Raw genomic sequence first — 20,000 nt, 5'->3', positions numbered from 1 at the left:
TCGCGCCAATTTTTAAACCAACCAGCAGTGAAGCCAAAACCAATCGTGGCCCGCGCGTGCACATTTTCCCGCGATTTGTGTCGGCTACGTGTAATTCGAGTTTTGATTGGTCTACTGGATTGTCTCCGTCCTTTTTGATTGGCCAGAGTAACTACTTTGGTTTGACTTTACGACACTCGTTTGAAACTCGCTCTATCTTAATGGAATGATTTTCAATGAAATGATTCGTTTCGTCAGTTTTGCCTTGCTACACTCGATAATTCGCTTAAAATCATTTCATCCAATCAAGTCAAATCAAAGGCTTTGCTATCCACGTAGTCCTGCAGGCAACAATGCGTCCCCGCGCGTGACGAAATATATGTGGATTGTTGCGTGACATTATGTTGTGTTACCCACTTTCCACAGATTTCGAGTTAACAGATGCCTATACTATCAATACCTCAGTCTGCTGCTTACCTAAGGCTTGGCTTCGTCTTGAGTTTGAAAATGTAGCACATTACTGCCGACCATGTTGTATCGTTACGCCCAGATCAAGTATCACACAGCTGTATGCGACCTCATTGTATCGGTACAGGACACATCTCTGTTGTGTATTTTTTGTGTCCACTGTTTTTTTTTAACCATTTACGAGAGCCCTTGTAACAGCTCCGTCTTTTCCCTCGAAAGTTGATTTTTAACCGTTAAAGGGAATTCATGTTGTTTGTGAAGAACTCTTTACTGACTTCTCTGCCCTTGTGCTGTATTCTTAGATCTGTTGCAACCTGGCTTGATGCTCCCGACACCCAGTTTATGTTGGATTTTATTCGTCCTGACTTCCTACTGCTTCGGGTAAGACGAACACTTGCCAATCCGCCCACTACAAAATTGCAAGTGGTCCTCTTGTGTCGTTTCGATTTTTTTACGCGTAGTAAACATGCGGAACGCTCGCCACGTCTTGAACTCTGCGCGCCGTCTCTTAGACAACAATTTTTGCACTTGTTTACGGAGTTACGGCTCCACTAGGCATACTTTTATTTGCGCGTGATCTTGACCAAAAGTTTCCAAAAGAAAAGCAATGAGAAGTTTTTTTATAATCATTATCTACTATTAAGTACCGGTGAAGTAATGCGATTAGTTTGCTTTGTGTCTCCAGCTTTTGAGTCGCGGGCTCATAATGTGGGACAGCATCCAACCATCCTCGGACTGGGTAGAAAGCCATATACCTGCGGTAAGCTTTCTCGTCTATTGCCATTTCTTGCTCAGTGTTGCTTTGACGTTTCCACCATCTTAGAAAGCGCCGTTCAAACCGTGAGGCACACTGCTTGTTTTGTGAAAACTGCGTTTCTGTTTGGGGCCACTCTCGTGGATAGGTAATGAAAAACCTTGTATTCTTGCAATAACCAATGAAATGCTATGGTTTTTTTTTTGTTTTCTACAGATTGTTCAGAAGTGCGACTCGTGTTCTACAGATGTTGAGGCAATGGACTCTGAAATCGACGTGGAAACTCTTAGGTAAATTTTCTTTAAAAGTATTTTGAGATACCACAAGTGGATAAATACAAAAACTTGGGCGATCATGTAGCATCTGTTCCAAGGGTAACGTTAAAATGTCCAGTGCGTTGCCTGGCAACGAAAGGTTAGAGTCAACCTCGTTCCCAGGGTCTTTTTTCTTCCCCCCCGCCCCCCGTCCTAGGAACGAGGTTGGTTGATAATTCGCCCTGTTGCATCCTTTGTAGGTTGTCACTTATTTGTGATAATCACCTAACCTAATTTCCTGTTTATCTGTTTTGTTCGTGTAGTCAAGCAAAGGTCAACATTATTGCAGGATGCTGTATGGCGATGGGGCTTCGATTCGCAGGATCAGCGAATCATCAAGCTTTCAACTGTCTGGTATTACGTTTCTCTTGCTATTATAAGTGCTATCAAGAGAGTATCGAAACTAAAGGCGCCCGCAAACGAGGAACATTGTTGTGAAAGTAAAGGTTTCCCCGTTTGCGGCCCTAGTTGCTGAAGCAAAAATGTTTCTGAATTTGTTCAGAAACACGTTGCTTCCTTGGCAAATGTTTCTTTGTGTGCCCGCCGAGGAAACATTCCGGGGAACAATGTTTCTGCTACAATGTTTCCACGTTTTCGGTCGCCGTAAGAGTCGCGTGCGTGATTAGCAAACGAAGTATTTTGAAGGCACTTTTTTACGGATTTCTGGCCATGCAAAACCGTTTGCTCGCGCCAAAACCGTGATGCGGCAAGAATGCAGAAAAATCCATGGGAATACCCAACAAGCAAAGAAATCCCATGATCTTTTTATTTCATTTCACCATTTCATTCAACCCTTGCGGGATATAAGTTGAACTCGCAATAGGCCGAGTTCGATCAACTTCGATGTATCAATATTCAGGCATGGTTGCGAGGCTTTATGGTCAAATTTCACGGCTCAGTTCTGTTTTCTTTGTGTCAATTGAGATTTCTAAACAAAATAATATTCAAATTTAACCATAACGTCTCGTAGCCATGTGTGAATATTGATATATCGAACGTGGCTTATGGAGCGCTTTCACTCTCGTGACCAGCAGCCATATTGGATTACTGAAACAAATGAGATCATTTGCATAAAAATAGAGTTTAATTCCCGGAGGATTAGTTTGGTTCACCATCGTGGCGCTATTTCTTTGTTTAAAAACACTAACATGGCCACCGTGACGTCATGTGAAAACACTCTCTTCACCAGCTCTCAGTTGGCTTGATAGAGCAAGTTCAGCACAATCGCGTGGTCATGGGTTCGAGTCCCATTCAAGGCTGGATTTTTGAGGTTTTGCTTGCATCGCCTTAAGTTCCTTATCTAACTGCGATCTTTTTAACTTTCATTTCAAGTTTTTTACGATATTTGCTCTTGGATTTTTAAGGTTAGTTACAATAGAGCGACTTTCATATGACCTTGAAAAATAAACGTAGAAACAGAACGTAGACAAAAACGCAAAACATTGAATTGGCTTATCGAACAAAAACAAACAAGCTCGAATTTTCATTGGCTTAGCGAACACCGATGCAAACAACGTCATCTCTCCATGGAACTTTCTGGAAAGTTTCGCTTTACGTCATTTGAAATACAGTAATGTAATTGGGCAATCGAACTGTTTACTGCCCATATTAGGAGTTTCCTTGGCGGGGATAAGGAGAAGCTTTGTTTTTATCTTGCCAAACATTGGTCGGTGAAACAAATTGCGTACACTTCTTTAAGTCATACGACTGTCGCTCTATTACAGAACACATCATGTCAAATATAAACACTAGCTACGAAGGGTGCAAGTCTAAAGGTGGTTTGAAACTAATTCCTAAAATGGAAAAAAGATCACAATTGTTTAATGTACAAGTGCTGGTCAGGGGCGAACAAAAGGTAAAGGCCGCCAACGAGAGATTATTGGTTTCGTTCAGCAACAAGGCGTCGGTGGCATAACTCGAATACCGCCTATTGTTGAAGCATATAAACTAGGGAAGATAGTTGGGGTCCCTAAAACGTATTAGCGTCGTTGGATAAGGGTGATGTAGAAGCTTGATTGGGTGATTTGCTAAATGACGGAAGAAAAAGTTTGTTTTGGGGAAAAGACTTTCCAAACTTGTAAATCGTCGTTAGCTCGTGTTCAACCGCTACTGCTTTATTCTTTTACAACAGATGTACTACACCAAATATTGCCAGGATCTGTTGAAAAGTACCGCCGTGGAGCAGGTAATTACTAACTACTTCCACTTACCCTTCACGTTTCGCCTTTTTGATAGAAAATTATACCGATCCAACACCATTAAGCAAGACCCACTAATTACGAAAATGGTACCAAGACGGCGCTAAGGGACCGGTCATTATTTATGTAGGGGGTGGGGAATCATCGGATGGGCCAGGCCTATTTTTCATTTTCGAGCCTTAAAAGATATTGAGTACTTGTCGCAACTGCAAAGTGTCAATGAGATCCGTAAGCAAGAGCGAAGAAAAGAAAAGCAAGTTCGAGCTTTAAAAGATGTACATTGCTATGATTGGAAAACGCTTGTAGAGAAGGGGGAGCTTGGCACTCTGAAAGTCCCCGAGTTGGACACATACATTGAGCATAATAAACTTAGAAAGAACGGAAAGAAAATCGACAAAATCAAGCGAATCAGAGTACACTATTATGAAACTTCAAAGGAATCTACATTTCCTTCAAGCGTCAGTGTTGGTGAGGACAGTGATGAGAGTGACAGTGACAATGACCTTGTTTTGTGTGATGAAAGTAAAAGCGAAAGTGAATCAGATGATGACAGTCATACTGTAACAATACAAGAACGCACATCAACAAGAAGTGGCCGCAGAGTAGGACACTGGTGCACAAAATGTGCTGTTTTCGTTCAGTGAGGTATAGATTGAAGGGGGCTGGGGGGTGGGTCACCTCTTATATAAAGTTATATGGGGGTGGGTCAAGAATTAGCTAATGGGCTTAAAGGAGTGGGTCACGTTTTTTCTTTCATGCTAAAACAAAAAAATCCCCCCCCCCCACCCCCCACACAAATAATGACCAGTCCCTAAGGAAACATGACCAAAAACAACAAAGATACTTACGAAACTAGCGAAGCGTACAAAGTTACAAAGCTAAGGATTGCTTTGGCGTTTGCACAGGTTGTCCATAAAAGAAACTCGAATGGATATCGAAATGAAGACCATTTTAGGACGAAGTCTCAGTGAGAAGTTAAACATTTTGATTATTTTCTTTTAGCCTGGCAAACCTACAGTAGAGGCCTGCCTCGACACAATTCTCCTTTCTCTTGCTATGGTATGTTATATCAACAAAAGTTATAGTTTCTTCAGAGCTTTCATGTTAGCTGGTTGGCTAGCGCTTGAAAAAATGCACCGGTTATCACAAATTTTCCATGTCTGGATCGATCACCTCACATGACGCCTCAAAAGCTTCAGAGAACGCCGGAATGGCGGACATGAATCGAACTCTGGAAAAAAACATTACTGAATTCGGCTTTTTAATAGTAAGGGCAATTATGCAGATGAAACAAATCTTCTCTAGCCGTGGAACAAATGACTGAAAGTTTTGTCAACTTTTAGTACTTCTTGTGTACTAAATGTCTAATGTCTGTCAGAATCAAAATCGCAAGGATTTCAAGTTTAAAAAATGTTTTATGGTCCTGAAATTGTGACTTTCCAAAATAGAAAGTTTTGAGGTGAACTTTTAGTTAAGAATGAGAAATGCTGGCTTTGTGCTCAAGGCTCCTCTGTTTTGACTTCCGTTAGGTTATGGCGGGGACTGGTAACTTGGATGTCTTACGGATCGCGCGGCACCTGCGTAAGAGACATTCCCCGGATGTTTCTTATGGCAGTCATATGGCTGTACACATGGCCATCGGACTCCTGTTTCTTGGAGGTGGAAGGTAACATATTTTATTGTTATATAGCTGGCGTTTTTCCCGCTACAGCGCGCCCATTCATTGGCTAGTTTATGGTCACATGACATCTAACAATGAAACTGTTTCCCGCCAAATGCCATGAGCGGGCAACATTGCGAAAACTATGACGTCAAACGGGAAACAGTTCACTGTTACCCGCGAAATGTTGACCGCTGTTGCACGTGATCAGAGCGTGCAGTTGAAGGTGGCCTGATGTTGTCGCTGGAATCTTCCCGCTTCTTTCAAAATGTTTGACTCATTTGTTTCCCTATATAACAAATCACTTAATGACTGGTCCCTCGGGAAACAGTTCATTTTGTTTCCCTCGAATCTCAATGTTTCCCTCGGCTGCGCCTCGGGGAAACATTGAGATTCTCGGGAAACAAAGTGAACTGTTTCCCTCGGGACCAGTGATTAAGTGTTTATTATGATACGCTACATTCATCTTCTTGAATCTGACTAGCTAATCAAGTAATAACGTAAACTACAGATTCTTCAAGAATCTGGGTCGCGCGCCAAAGGTGCTGTGTTTTAAATTTATCCTTGTCGAGGTACGAAGAATTAATTCCAGATCAGATATCACGAAAACCTTAAACATTAATTATTAAACAATGCATGTTTCCCCTTTTGAAAATGTTCCAAATTAAAACGGTCTGATAACTCGAAGGAGAAATGAGAGTTGTGGCAGAATCATGAGCTCGTGCTCTGCGAATATCTGAGTTGTGAAATGAATGTACAATACAGTAGGTAAAATTCAGAATAAAATAAAGATTTTTAGGAGTTTTTCCCAGGAGCTTAAAGCTGATGCGTTTTGCCAAATTACATTTTAATTCTGACATCGAGAGGAAGCCACTGAGGTAGTGTTTGAAATGTAACGGTATTTCTAGGATGATTCGTGTGATATGTACACTGTTACTTCGTTCGCTGTCGCCCTCATGGATTTTGCATAAATTTTACTATCTTTCTTTAGGTTTACCCTTGGTACCAGTGGACCCGCGGTTGCTGCCTTAGTTTGTGCTTTTTATCCGAGATTCCCTATTACCAGCACTGATAACAGGTACAGCCAACTCCGTGTTTCATAATTAGCCTCTCTTTCCAAGCGAGGCCAAGTCCAAGGGCTCTATTATGGGAACCACCAATCGGCGGGCTCAGTTGGTGTAGCCGCATCAAACCACCGCGCGGGTGGTCTTGGGTTCAACTCCGGCGCGACCAACACTCTTAAAATAACTGAGGAGAAAGTGCTGCTTTTGCGACTACATCTGATAATGGTTGCATTTTTGAAGTCGCTTCGGATAACGACTTTAAACTGTAGGCCCCGCGGGAAGCACTCGTGTGAGACGACAAACAACCCACAAGCTGTTCGAAAGGAGAAGAGTGGTGTTGCGATTTGTCAGGCTTTCTTTACAGGGCGAACCTGTTAATCTTGCCTGTAATTTTGATAAGATTTTAACGGCTGCCATTTCGCCCTATCAGACGTCTACCACTTGCTGTTGTCAATCCCCTCGATTCTTTGATTCCGTGGAACAAACCTCAGACATTAAACAAGGGTTCGTTCAGGTGAAAAGTAAAAGTTATCATCACAAGCACCTTACTTCGAATCGAACAACAAACAAGTATTAACAAAGCAACTGAGACAACAGCTGTGTTAGATGGGGCATCTCGTTTATTGTTCAAACAGACGGGTAACTCTCAAATTGTCCATCTATATGCCATAAGTTAAGTTTGACGTCTCGGTGATGAACGATCTGAAGCCTGGTACTTTACTTTACGTTAAAAATGCATTTTCTTTGGTGGTGATCTTGTTGTGTCTTGGTAGGTATCATCTACAAGCTTTCCGACATTTATATGTATTAGCCGCAGAACCTCGCGTCCTCGTTCCTCGCGAAGTGGACTCGAATAAGGCGTGCCATGTTCCGCTGGAAGTCACTGTGAAGGTAATTTCTAAACCACGACAAGCTTGCGGTTGGCGAACTCATTTCTTGAATATGCTATATGAAATAGGAGCACTGGACCTTTTAGCGTCAACGTCACATTTTAGCTACTTTTAGCTAACCTGTCTGGCGCTTTGGTTTAGTTTTTCAGTCAAGCCGAGGCATCCGTGAGGCAAGTGCGGAACGCGAGCCTCGCGCGAGGGTGGAGCGCCACTTCCATGTGCGTGACTCAGAAGTCTAAATTCCCAACGGACAATTTGCGTTTTATTATTTTTTTTAATGGTGCCACGGTTTAACTGGACTTTGCCCAACACACCTCTGTGCATTTCATTCCTTTCATGATCAAAATTTGTCTTTTCGCTTGCACATGGCTTTCGTGGTAATAAAGATTAATATTTCGATTTGCTTCTCCACTGCCTTCAAAGCTTTTGGAAGATCTTTGAAAAAACAAATGGCTTTAGTCGCGAGAGTAATTTCGGAATGGCCTTTGACAGCATACGCGCTACTTAATCCCTGTAATAAGAAAAGTTAATGGGTCTTTGATTTTAGTTGTTTGGCGAATTGGTTCAATGGTTATGATAGTGTATGCTTTTGATTCTAGGAATCTCAGTTCTATCCTGAGACCATTTTAAAGCTGACAGCACCATGCATTCTGCCAGAGCTACAGCTCATTAGGAAGGTAAATAGGTGAACAGATTTATTTTAGGGAGAATATTTTGAGTATGTGGTGTCTGTTGCGTTGGTAGTTCGATTGACCTGCTATAGCTCTGTCAGCCCTTTTCCTGAAGCACCAGCGAAACTTTGCGTTGTATTTTCCTCAAGAGCGAGCATAAATGTTTTACTAACTAGGGATACTGCAAATAAAACAAAACTTCGAACATCGAATCAATTTGTTGGATTTTGTGATGAAGGGAAAATCGGATCACGCAAAGAGAAACCCTTCTTTATGAGGGGCGCAGCGATGGCGCAGCTGTGGTGAGAGCACTCGTCTCCCACCAATGTGGCCCAGGTTCGATTCCCATACTCAGCGTCATATGTGGGTTGAGTTTAATGGTTCTCTACTCTGCACCGAGAGGTTTTTTCTCCGGGTGCTCCGGTTTTCCCCTCTTCCTCAAAAACCAAAATTTGATTTGATTTGCGTTAATTGTTGATTTCAGTTTACAGTGTCCCCAATTTCTGCTCAAGCGCTAGAACGACTAGACACTCTCCTCTCCTCTCTTCTCCTCTCCTCTCTTCTCCTCTCCTCTCTTCTCCTCTCCTCTCCTCTCTCCTCTCCTCTCCTCTTCTCTCCTCTCTCCTCTCTCCTCTCTCCTCTCTCCTCTCTCCTCTCTCCTCTCTCCTCTTTCCTCTCTCCTCTCTCCTCTCCTCTCCTCTCCTCTCCTCTTACAGTGTCATGTCGTAATTGCTATCCTTATATTTTGTTTCAGATTCGTGTTGCTGGTTTGCGCTATTGGCCGGTTACGATAGATTTTACCAAAGACAAAAGCAGCGCTTGGTAAGATTCGACGCTCTTCGATAGCGAAGTACTTTGGAAGAGCCCGCTGTACTGTAAACGTTTTCCTTGACTTCAGTTTAGAAAAGATAAATATTTGTGTTTGCAGAAATTATTTTATAATATATAAAAATTTCGTATATGGAATATGAGATAAAAATACTTGAAATATATAGAGGATATTACACGTTGGAGAGAGGACATGAATTATTTAATGTTCGAGTGGCGACAACAAAATCGCGAACGAGTGAGTTTTAGGGAACATATTGTTGACGTCACCTATTGTCATTAATGTGCCAACCAGAGCCTCATTAGCTGTCGAAACAAAGGATCTTGTGTTCCTGTAGTTGGTACATTTGAATAACAAAAGCAATGTTTGTAAACAGATGTTTTCCCTTTAGCCCATTTTCAAAAATATCACAATACGCATTGTTTGCCCTCCAAATTTTGCATTAGGCGTTGTTTTTATTTTCTCTTTGGACTATTGTGAGTCCCAAGAGAAACTGAAAACAATGCTTATGCAACATTTTGGAGGACAAACAAAGAGTATGGTAATTTTGAAACTGACCTATTGTTCTTGCCACGAGAACATAAAATTCGTATCTTCCAGCTAACGTGTAATCTTTCTAAATTTCTTGTAACATGGGCAATAAATCATTAACACAAATACTGGTTATTAATACAAACAAAAAATGGCGGGAATCGTGACGTCATTGCTCAATATGACCACTCGTGTTACATACGAAAAATACGCCCCTCGGTTTCCGGATGTTGTGGTCGTATTGATTCTACGAGTGTTTTAGCTCCCAGTAAAACACTCCTGTCCATATAGAGCGGTTTTCAATTGAGTGTCGTAAAACAAATGCCAGAGTAATTACTTCGATCAATCACAGCAGGTGCAAACAGCGGAATGAACCAATCCAAATTCGTAGCAATTTCATGTAACGTGCTCAAAGCGCGGGAAAAATCGCGAGTGCAAGTCGCGGTTGGTTTTGGTTTTCCTTTTCATTGGTTGATAAACTGGCGCGAGATTTAAAACCAATCACTGGGCGTAGCAATTCCACTGGAGTGATTACTTTCAACAGTCATTTGAAAACTGCTGTAATAAATGGTAATAAAATTTCATATATCCTTAAATTCTTTCATTCACCTCTCATGGGATATAACTTTAACTGTCAATTGACCAACTCCCAGCTTGCTTGATAGCTCAGTTTGTAGAGCATGCGCAAGTGCAGCGCAATCACGTGGTCATGTTATAAAATCCCGTTTGATTAAGCGTCAATCTTTTCAGGCTCGTTTCCAACTGTTTGTTCATCTAGCTGTGATGATCTTTCCCACATTCATTTCATTTGTGTTAACAGCTTGGTTGCCTCCAATCTGGGAACCTTATTCGTAAAGAGAAGGATAGGTTTTCTTCCGTACGCTGATGACCCCAAGGTAAAGTGTTACAACATAAAGATCAAGAATTCGTCGTCTAATTGAACCACTGGGTCACCCATTGCAACTGTACTGATTTCTCGTGGAAAGCCGGATGTCAGTTTCCGTAAACACGGTTGCAGCCTCCAGAAACTTCAATCCATTGTCCATTGTCCATTGTCCATTGTCCAAAATTACTTTTTGTCCAAGATCTCTCGGAATTGAAACTCAGTTTTCAATGATAGAGTTAATATGGGACCTTTTTTTTTCTTTTAAAGATGAAATATTTTAACTCGTATTTAAGCTTCCACTCTGACAGTCCGAGCTCTCGCAAGCTATCCAAAAATTACGAAAACCTGGTTTTATCAAACGAATACACTTTATTCCAAAATGGCCGCCATTTTAGTATTCTTTTGTTTTCTTGGAAATTGGCCCTGTTGGCCTCGCTTTCAAACTTAAAATTCAATAGAATATTTAACCTAGAACGAGACCAAAAGGGTCAATTTGCAATCAAACAAAAGCATACTAAAATGGCGCAGCCATTTTGGTAAAGGTGTATTGACCACCGTAAGATTTCTGAGCTGACGTTTCGAGCTTTAGCCCTTCGTCAGAGCAAGTTTCTTCTTCGTTTGAGGGGCTCTGACGTCGTCCTCTTTGGTTTCGCTTCGACGAAGGGTTAACGCTCGTGACGTGAGCCAACACATCTTTCTAAAGGTGGTTAGTTTACCTTTATCAACTCGTTTGATTATACCAAAGTTTCCTGTTTAGTTCCCCACCGACGCAGCGCTACAGTTTCTTTAAAAACTAATGCCCTCAGTTATCCAGGAAGTAGTTGATGAAAGATGAAAGTTGCAAAAAAAGAAAGGTTCACAAAGAAGTAAGGGCGCGGTTATATATACAGCGCAGAGGATTGTGGTATACCTGTTGTCCTGACATCTTTTCTTAAATTCATTGTTTACTTAAAAAACGAGTACGTGCATTATCGCGAGGCGACATGTCGTTCTGAGCATGCGAACTCGAAAGTAAATTATGCTTTGCTTCACTTCAACAGGGACATCGAAACATTCTCGCAAGAACCTTCGCTGCCCAAACAGAACAGGTAAAAGATCTTAGTTGAATTTGCCCTTTGTGATTTGGTGTAAGTACAAGTGATTTTTTCCATTTGCTCCAATGAAATGGTGGAAGTTACACTGACCGTTACAACATACTGTTTTCAGACCGTCAAACCGTGCGAAGGTCCACAAAAAGAACGAATATTGAAAATTCGTGCGTTTAGGTGTTGCGTTCACAGGATGCACTCTAGCCGCGCAAAAAGGTAATCGCTTGGCAATTAAAAAATTGCACTTGAAAATCGGATAGGAATTTTTAGGCGTTACTGATAATAACAAAATTGCTGACTCTGTGTGACCACCTTGACCGTTGAATTTTTGACCGGAAAAGGCCTGGTTGCACAGATGTGTCGTAACTCGGCTTGAAGAAGAAATTTAGATTTCGTAAAGTTCCGCTTCGCGCTTGGGCTTATGGTACAACCATTGACAAAGGAGGGAATTTAACCTTGTCCGTCAGTTTCCTGTGAACAAGGCAAAAACATCGCACGATTCGGTGTAAACAGAATGTCTCGTTGAATTTTTTCTAACTGGTGGAAAAATTCGTCCGGATTCTGTATTAAAGACACTTGCAGTTTCTGTGGAAAGATTTTGCTTTTATTGTTTCCGCGCAAGTGAACAAAATTAGGAGTCCTTCGTCCCCCTGCCGAACTAAGAGACGCGTGGACGCGAGTTGAGTTATCAAAGACCATTGCATTGATATCTTCAAATAATTTCTTCTCTGTAAAGCAGTTTGTAACGTCAAATCATGGAAGGCACACACCTGTCAGTCGCTCAAATGTCCTGCGTCAAATAACTGCAAGTTTTACTAACTCTTTTGGCGAATGAAAATTGAAAGATCTCAAAACAAATCGCAAAATCCGTCCTCTTTTCGGTGCAGAAAATTATTTAAACTAAAATACGTTTATGGAAGAGTGCTCCAAAATGTGTCTTACATGGTAACCTTAAAACCAACCTCTGCCATTTTCTCTGATTTTAAGGTCGAAGTCGTTCGAAGCTTTTCCTCAGATCCCAACCTTATTGCTCTTGCTGAGTTATTCAACGATGAAAATGGGTCAAATGACAAGGTAAGCAACTGAAGTAGCATGGACTCGGGAAGGGATGGGGAAGATGGAAATACAATAAAATCGTACGTGGTTGACATTTCAATAGACAATACTTTCAGTTTTGCGTAAATATGTCAACAGTGGTAGACAGTTCACGCGGGCTTCTCTGTAGGGAACTTAAGCAACGACAACGGCGACGGCAACGAGAAAATCACAAATCTGCATATTTAGTGGGCTAAAACAATAGCTTTGCACGCCCTGCACGTGCGTTTTTCACTTTTGTCCATTTCTTTGCCGTCGTCAGCAAAACAACAACGTGAAATAGTCAAATTTGAGGTTTTAAGGAGAACGTCAGCACTTGACGCTAAAGTTTCATTTTCTCCCCTAAATTAAGCGCCGTTCCGACCAATGTCATTTTTGAGGAACTACCACACCCTTGTCATATGAAAAGGGTTGACATGTTTGCAAAGTGATTACAATGACGCGAATTTATTTTTTGAGGTGACGTTCTCGGTGCCGTCGCCGTCGTCGTTGCTTAAGTTCCCTTGTTTTACATACGCGCTGCGTTTAATTTCCTTAATGTTTACTGACGTGTGAAACGGAAGACCAATGCATAATGACATTTTATGCGTCACAATTTTGTTAGAAGCGGCAATCGACTTTTGCATCCTCCATTCTCTTCCAGCACGTTAGGCGGCGGTGGGGGCGGCGCTAAAACGAACGAAGGGTAGACGTTTTGTCGTGTGAGGCTTGATCTAATTAAAAAACCTTCGAGTTTGATCTTTCCTGGTTGTTGATCTTAAGGGACGAGTGACAAATGTACCAAAATGCCTTCTTCACAGATAACACGATTGATTTTTCCTCATTCAAACTTATCGTTGACTGTGGTTCTCTTTGCCACCGCCTTCGTCACTGGTCTGGCGCAGTGGCATAAGCATCTTCAAAAGCAAGGGGATAAGCATGAGTGGAAGCAGTGTAAACTGGAAGTGATTCAATCATATGCATAAGCTTAATGAAGTAATCATTTCCTAATGCATATGTTTAGGCCTCTGTCACGTGATATATTAGGGAGTTTAAGATCTACGACGCGACGGCAACGAAAACTTCACAAATTTTGCATATTTAATGAGCAAAAATAATAGCTTTGCACGCTCTGCACGTGCATTTTTAGTTTTTGTACATTTCTTTCACGTTTTCGACAAATCTACGACGTGAAATGACCAATTCTCAAGTTTTACGGAGAACGTGAACAAAAGGCAGCGAATTTGAATTTTCTGTCGTAGATTCAATACCGCACCTCCTAATTCAGTTCCTGGAAAGTTACACTAGTTTTTAGAAGATAGACAAGCCGACGTAACGACGACAAAGATTAATAAACCTGAACTTGCAATTTTAAATCACGTTTTCGTTACCGTCGCGTCGCAGATCTTAAACTCCCTATTGTGTAAACGGGACGTTATGTAAGCATACTCAAGCAATCGGGTGTTTTTGCTGTCGGCGGACGTTCAAGTGTAAAATTGTTCAATCATATCCTGTCGATTCCGATTCTGCAGGTCACTGCACCTGCGTAGATCACTTCTCTTATGCTATTGTTACAAGTGTGATGATCGTCATGTGTACCTAAACTTAAATTTTTTATGAATGATTGCCTTAGGATGCACGAACGAAGGAGACTGATCGATAAAATATCCTGAAAAATTTTTACTTTTTTTTTTTTTTTGCAAGGAGAAAAAGATGAGTTCTTTTATCTCGTCTGCCTTGGTGGAATGCGTCACAGAAGAAAAACCAGATGTCCTCAAAACGCTACTGCGCATGTGGCAGGTATTATATCCCTGTGTTTACTACAAAAGCGATTTTTTTCGTTCTTGTTTCTGTGTCGTGTAATTCCACCCCAGAGGAACCTCAAATCAATCAACCTCGTGGCCATGGTTTTCTCGACTTTCAACATGGCGTCTTGTCAGGATTGAAAGGCGAGAAGACCCTGGGACGAGGTTGCTAATTCGTTTTTTTGTTTTTTGTTTTTTCGTTTTTTTTTTTTTTGTTTTGTTTTTTTTCAATTCAGATTGTTCACAACCTGGATCAGTCTATTCCCAGTGCCATATGGCAAATGAAGTTAGCCCTGACATTCTACAGGAACACGTTTCCAAGGATCTCCAGGAACTTCTCTAGAAAGGTACGTTCGGTTACGGGTTTGGTAAATGCTCCCAGAAAACTCAGTTTAAAAAAACCGTTGTTAAGTCAACAGAGCTCTGCGGACGAGACCAGGCTTGTGCTGCTTGTTCATTAACTCTTGGGGGTTTTTGAAGTTGTTCATTTCGTAGAGTACGGCAAAGAAATGTACTGAAATGTGTTCCGCACGTGCATCAATTATATTGGGGAGCTTAAGCAACGACAACGGCGACGGCAACGATAACGTCACAAATTTGCATATTTAGTGAGCAAACGCAATAGCTTTGCACGCTCTGCACGTGTGTTTTTCATTTTTGTGAAACAAGTGATAATCCAAGATGGGGATCAACTAATATCTATCCATGGCGAGAAAAAATGACTTGGTAGTTTAGAACGAGAACGATAAACACTATCTTATCACATATTACGGATACATTGCCTTTAGGAACTTTTTCCTATTGCACATATTTCCACGGAGCTCTGTATGTGTCCATGGACGATTGACAAATCATCCGCATTTGCCTAGGGTACCACGCCTTATATGGTGCGTTTGTTGGAACTCCCTGTTTCGGAACCTCAACTAAATGTACTTTCAGCATAGCATAGCTGCGTTGTCTTAGTTCTCAACAAACTAATGCCTCTGAATAAGCAATCCTAATGCTCCCCTTTTCCGACCTATGAAATGTAAAACTTTAACTTTCTAAAGATTGTACCTCAGCAGAAATACTAGAATTTGGAATACCCTACCAGAGGACCTTAGGCTCAACATAGTTGATTTCAGTGCTTTCAAGTGCAAACTTAATCTTTATTATAACCAAGCTTTCTCGATTTTGGACCCGGAAAATCCACGGACATGGCGTTCCATCTGCCCCTCGTGCAACACGGCCAGAGGCCTAGCTGAGCCTATCACTTGCTGTTTCTAGTTTATAATGTAGTGTATATTTAATTATTGTACTTGCTTTTTATCATTAGTTTATATTGTCAAGGGGCCACAGTAATTGGCGCAAGCTGTTGTGGCGCTCTGTCAGCTTGACTGGCAAAGTTAAATAAATAAATATGTTGGCGGTGCTTATGCATGCGTTGGTCAAACATATCTTCTCGTAGGACCTTTAATAACATGGAGTAACTCGGCTATCTTTGTATCATTCTCTCCTTTACAGCCTCTCGTCAGTGCAGACTTAATTGCAGAATACCAGTTCCTTTTGCAAGATTCCTTTGATCGCATTACGAAAAAAAGTAAGTCCCTGTAGCAGTTTTCATGGATTTGGCGTTGATTATCCGTGCAAGAGTAGAGTTCATAAAGTCAGATTCAGATTTTCCTGTGGTCAGACCGCTTGTTTGGTGTTTGTCTTTGCATACTGCTTCATGTTACTCCTGTTGTTTCATGCTTACTTATTCAGGTGACGTTCTCAACTCACCCATGATGCCGCAGGAATTGGGCGATCTCAGAGAAGCAATGACTGTCCTGCTAAGATTGCAGGCTCAAAGCTAGTTCCCAGTTCTATAACAACCTGTTAGACGTCAAATTCAGCTGTGGGAGAGACACGGACTCAACAATCGAACAAATAACAGTTCATTGAAGGAAGAAAGAGGTCATGATATTGATCCAAGTCATGTCCCTCGTAGTAACTCCAACAACTGAAGAAAAATCAATGAATAGAAACGAACGGCTGGCTTCAGCAACGACGGAGTCGAAACCACAGATATCTCAACGCTTGCATTTTCTTCAAATTCCGTTTCCTATTGTTCAAAAAGGAGTCGTTGTGGCCTTTGCTGTTGTCCGAGATTGATAACCCAAGATGTCTCTCAACAGTCAGTCAACGCAAACCAACTGCATTTCTATGGCAATAAAAGTTACCGATTATGTCAGAAACAACAAAGCCGAATTAAATCTTATTAAATTATATCAGAGTTATTTGTTTGGTCATTTCGTCCATGAAAACCCTTGTGTGACCCACTAAACCCGAGTAACTTCACAGTATCAAAATAATTTACAAACACTCCAAAAAAGAAGAAACAAAAACAAAAATCTGCCAATGGACAACACTAAGATATACATACATATCTGTCTCGTATGGTTTAGGGACCGACATTTCTCTCCTTCTCTGTCCGAAAGCTATCTGTGTAAGCGATCCGCCGGTCGAAATTTCGGGGTGTATCGCCATGGTACGACTCTCTGGCAACGCGTCCAGAGGTACCGCTGCTGGTTCCGAGTTTAAACCTTTTAAGCATTTAGTCTGCGCATGCAAAATTTCTTAGGGCCGATTTACATGGTACGATTTTTAGCGCAAGCGACAAGCTTACGACAGGCCTACGACATGACTTACGATTGTCGCGGCGTTTTAAAACATGTTTTAACTACGACAATCGTAAACGAGTTGTAGGCCTGTCGTAAGCCTGTCGCATGCGACAAAAATCGTACCAGGTAAATCGGCCCTCAGATCACCAATGCTTTCTTTACGTAAGACACAATGACCGTATTTCCTGACTTTCCCGCGTGCGGTAGGATCGTCCCTCGTGGCAAGACGAGTAAAATTAGAGAATAATTTCACGCGCGTTTTAAAGGCGATGAAAATTATTTGATTTTGGCCAAAATGCAAGTGAAATTATTCACTTATTTTACGAGTATACTATTTGATTAGCTATTAATATCGTTTGTGACAAATTACGTTCATAAGACGCCATTTTGGTACCATAGGAAAAGTTGCTATGGCAACATTGTAATTTCACATGTGAACTTATGAATGAACGCTGAAATTTCGCGCAAACATTAAGGAGTAATTTTAAAACAAGTTGAATATGAAAGTGTTTAATTTTGTGATTGCCTTGGTTTTGCGGTGTCATGCTAAGTATTCTGCTCAAAAGCCTTTCAGCACTTTTTATACTAATGAAAACCAAAACCAAATGTAACTTTGAGGAAGCTAACTGAATAGAGTGTAATGTGAAGTGCTAGATTTCAATCCCATATGAACCATGTGAGCGTTAGCCCTACAGATGGAAATGGGCCCACACAAGGACAGAGAAAAACCCTGACCAGGGTGGGAATTGAACCCACGACCTTCGGGTTAGATCTCCGCCGCTCTACCGACTGAGCTAGCTACATGAGGAAGCTACATGTAATTCCCTCGTATACTGATCGGTTCATCGATCTCTTTCCAACTACTCCGATTTGTCAGAGTAATTATTTTGATTCTCTGGAAAAAAATGAGGAGGTCATTTTCGGAAACCAACATGTTGCCATAGTAACAGCACAAAGGTGGCTATTTTATGCCTTGCGCGATACACTTTACAGTCAACTTTGAAGAACGCCAGTCCAATGTTGTCAGGGATAGTCATCCTGTCATTAGTTGTCTTCTTTTGGAAATACTGATGACGTCATCAGTTTGAAAACAAAATCTTTAATCTCTCAAACTACTGTAAAGGCGATATTTCGAAAATGAAAACATTACACCTGTTTACTTTAAAATGTCTTTCAAATGAGCATCGGTTAATTTTTACTTTACACACACTTACAATTCAATCATCCACACAATGCACTAGACCCTGCCAAGAAATTCGTTTGATCTCTCTCTGACACAACAACTGTAATGATGAAAGATCTTGTGCTAAGATTTCTTCGAGCGGGAGGCTTAAAAAATAAGCACAAATTTCCGTGCATTACAGAGTGCTGCGGGGAATGCAAAGGATCAAATGAAGCGATTGGTGCTGTTTTCGGGCTTCGGTAAGCAGATAAAGAGGAATTTTTTTTTTTGTCAGGAGTGCAATTATGTTACATCGCGCTCACTGATTCAGGAAAGCCCTATAAGTGATGGGAAATAACTGGATGCAAATACAAATACAGTTAAAAAGCGAAAATGCTGGTGATTAGGCCTTCTGGAAAGAGTATCCTGTGGACAGCAGCCTCGGAAAAAATTGTTGAAACACTAGTCTTTGCAATACCTTGCCCTCTCACAATGTTGTTTTTGCCAAATGGGCTCCTTCCTGACATGGATTTCCAATTAGCGAAATCTGCGACAAAATTCGTTTTCATATTTTGTGTTCGATTGGAAATCGAACGGCACTCTTTGTCAAAGAATGTAGTCCTCCCCCTACTTTCCCCCTACCCACCTCACCCTTCCACCCTTGTCACTGAACTGTCCAGTCTCTCTCTGACTCCTCAAAGATTTCGCGCCTTTTTTCGTAAAATCAACATGGCTTCCTTGGTTCGAGGTAAAATTGTTTCCGTGTTCAAGTTACACGGCCTTTCGTTGAAAACCGACGCAACTAAATTCCTTACAGAAGTCTTAAGTCCTTTGACCGAGGTGGAGTTGGAGGATTGGCTCGATAAAATTGTTGAAGGTGTTCAAAAACAGCCTTTGAGTTCGTCGCTCATCGATCGAGAAATCGTCGAGCAAGCTGTTCAGGAATGTAGCCAAAGGTCTGAAGACGACGATGACAAAGCGTTTACTTTCATTGATGCGTTCAGTGTACCGAGATTCACGTTTAATCTAGAGAGAAAAAAGTTCCTCCCGAGTAATGGATCTGTTCCGCTGCACTCCAATAATCCAAATGCTAAACCAGAGGTAAGCCTGTCGTGATGACAATCAAAAGGTTTGATTTGTTAACAATGTGGTACAAATTCGTATCCCTTGGTGCGTCCAATTTCTGCGGATTCGCCATTTCAGTCCAAGGCTGCATGCCTACTTCAAAAGTGGCGCTGCTGGAATTCCCTCATCTTAGTTATTACTCCCCAGTGGCCGGGAATGCACTTTTCTTGTGTTTAATATACAAACATGTACCGAGGATCTAAAGTTTGTGGAAGAGTAATGTAGTGTGTGGAAGGGTAGAAGAGAAATAAGCACTTTTTGTTCTCAAAGTGTTAAGCAGGAAGCAAATTTCAGAAAGAACCAGCAACCAAAATATACAAATGTTTAATTATTAGCCACGGATTGTTTGTTTGTTTGCTTATTTTTGCAATAGGTCAATAACATCTTAGTATTCCTTCAGGTGTTTCGAGAGAGATACAATGTTTTGCATCAGAGAACCATGCGACATGAGCTGTTTTCACCTGTTGTGGAAGGAGCCAACAAAAGACAAGCGGCAGAGAAGTTCGCCCTGAAACCAGTGGAGTTCCTGTTGGGAAGCACTGCTAACCTTGGTAAACTTATAGTGCTTGGTATGATCACTCAAATTAAAGAAGGAAAATACTTTCTTGAAGACCCTACAGGTGTTGTGGAACTTGATCTAAAACAAGGCACTTTTCATACAGGCCTCTACACAGAAAACTGCTTTGTGCTTGCTGAAGGTACTTATGAAGATGGTGTTTTCCATGTAAATGCTTTGGGTTTTCCACCAGCTGAGCCTGGACAAGTAACCAGGGCCCACTTTGGAAACATTAACTTTTTTGGTGGGCCCTCCTCCACTAGTTTGAAAGCATCGGCTAAGCTGAAGGCCATCGAGAGAGAAA

The 20,000-nt window shown here is 41.4% G+C and overlaps 2 protein-coding genes across 3 annotated transcripts in view; both read left to right on the top strand.

Moving 5' to 3' along the window:
- The window catches only part of LOC137978479 (anaphase-promoting complex subunit 1-like), an 80,550-nt gene extending 64,082 nt beyond the window's left edge, over nucleotides 1-16,468 (top strand). For both annotated transcript variants that reach the window (XM_068825427.1, XM_068825426.1), the window contains exons 42-59: nucleotides 750-828; nucleotides 1,133-1,207; nucleotides 1,418-1,491; nucleotides 1,779-1,869; nucleotides 3,647-3,700; nucleotides 4,716-4,772; nucleotides 5,243-5,379; nucleotides 6,365-6,451; nucleotides 7,211-7,328; nucleotides 7,927-8,004; nucleotides 8,753-8,820; nucleotides 10,179-10,254; nucleotides 11,285-11,332; nucleotides 12,320-12,406; nucleotides 14,111-14,206; nucleotides 14,448-14,558; nucleotides 15,715-15,790; nucleotides 15,955-16,468. In XM_068825427.1, the coding sequence (XP_068681528.1) occupies nucleotides 750-828; nucleotides 1,133-1,207; nucleotides 1,418-1,491; nucleotides 1,779-1,869; nucleotides 3,647-3,700; nucleotides 4,716-4,772; nucleotides 5,243-5,379; nucleotides 6,365-6,451; nucleotides 7,211-7,328; nucleotides 7,927-8,004; nucleotides 8,753-8,820; nucleotides 10,179-10,254; nucleotides 11,285-11,332; nucleotides 12,320-12,406; nucleotides 14,111-14,206; nucleotides 14,448-14,558; nucleotides 15,715-15,790; nucleotides 15,955-16,046 (1,504 nt within the window). In that variant the 3' untranslated portion in view covers nucleotides 16,047-16,468. The remainder of the gene's footprint in view (nucleotides 1-749; nucleotides 829-1,132; nucleotides 1,208-1,417; nucleotides 1,492-1,778; nucleotides 1,870-3,646; nucleotides 3,701-4,715; nucleotides 4,773-5,242; nucleotides 5,380-6,364; nucleotides 6,452-7,210; nucleotides 7,329-7,926; nucleotides 8,005-8,752; nucleotides 8,821-10,178; nucleotides 10,255-11,284; nucleotides 11,333-12,319; nucleotides 12,407-14,110; nucleotides 14,207-14,447; nucleotides 14,559-15,714; nucleotides 15,791-15,954) is intronic.
- A 2,271-nt stretch (nucleotides 16,469-18,739) lies between these two features.
- LOC137978750 (DNA polymerase epsilon subunit 2-like) overlaps nucleotides 18,740-20,000 on the top strand; it is a 2,430-nt gene continuing 1,169 nt past the window's right edge. The window contains exons 1-2 of the mRNA XM_068825800.1: nucleotides 18,740-19,116; nucleotides 19,541-20,000. The exon at nucleotides 19,541-20,000 is cut by the window's right edge and continues 1,169 nt beyond it. Coding sequence (XP_068681901.1) covers nucleotides 18,745-19,116; nucleotides 19,541-20,000 — 832 coding nt within the window. The 5' untranslated portion in view covers nucleotides 18,740-18,744. The remainder of the gene's footprint in view (nucleotides 19,117-19,540) is intronic.

The sequence above is a fragment of the Montipora foliosa genome, chromosome 12 (genome assembly GCF_036669935.1).
Source record: "Montipora foliosa isolate CH-2021 chromosome 12, ASM3666993v2, whole genome shotgun sequence".
In the NCBI taxonomy this organism is placed as follows: Eukaryota; Metazoa; Cnidaria; class Anthozoa; order Scleractinia; family Acroporidae; genus Montipora; species Montipora foliosa.
This window is presented reverse-complemented; position numbering and strand designations above follow the sequence as displayed.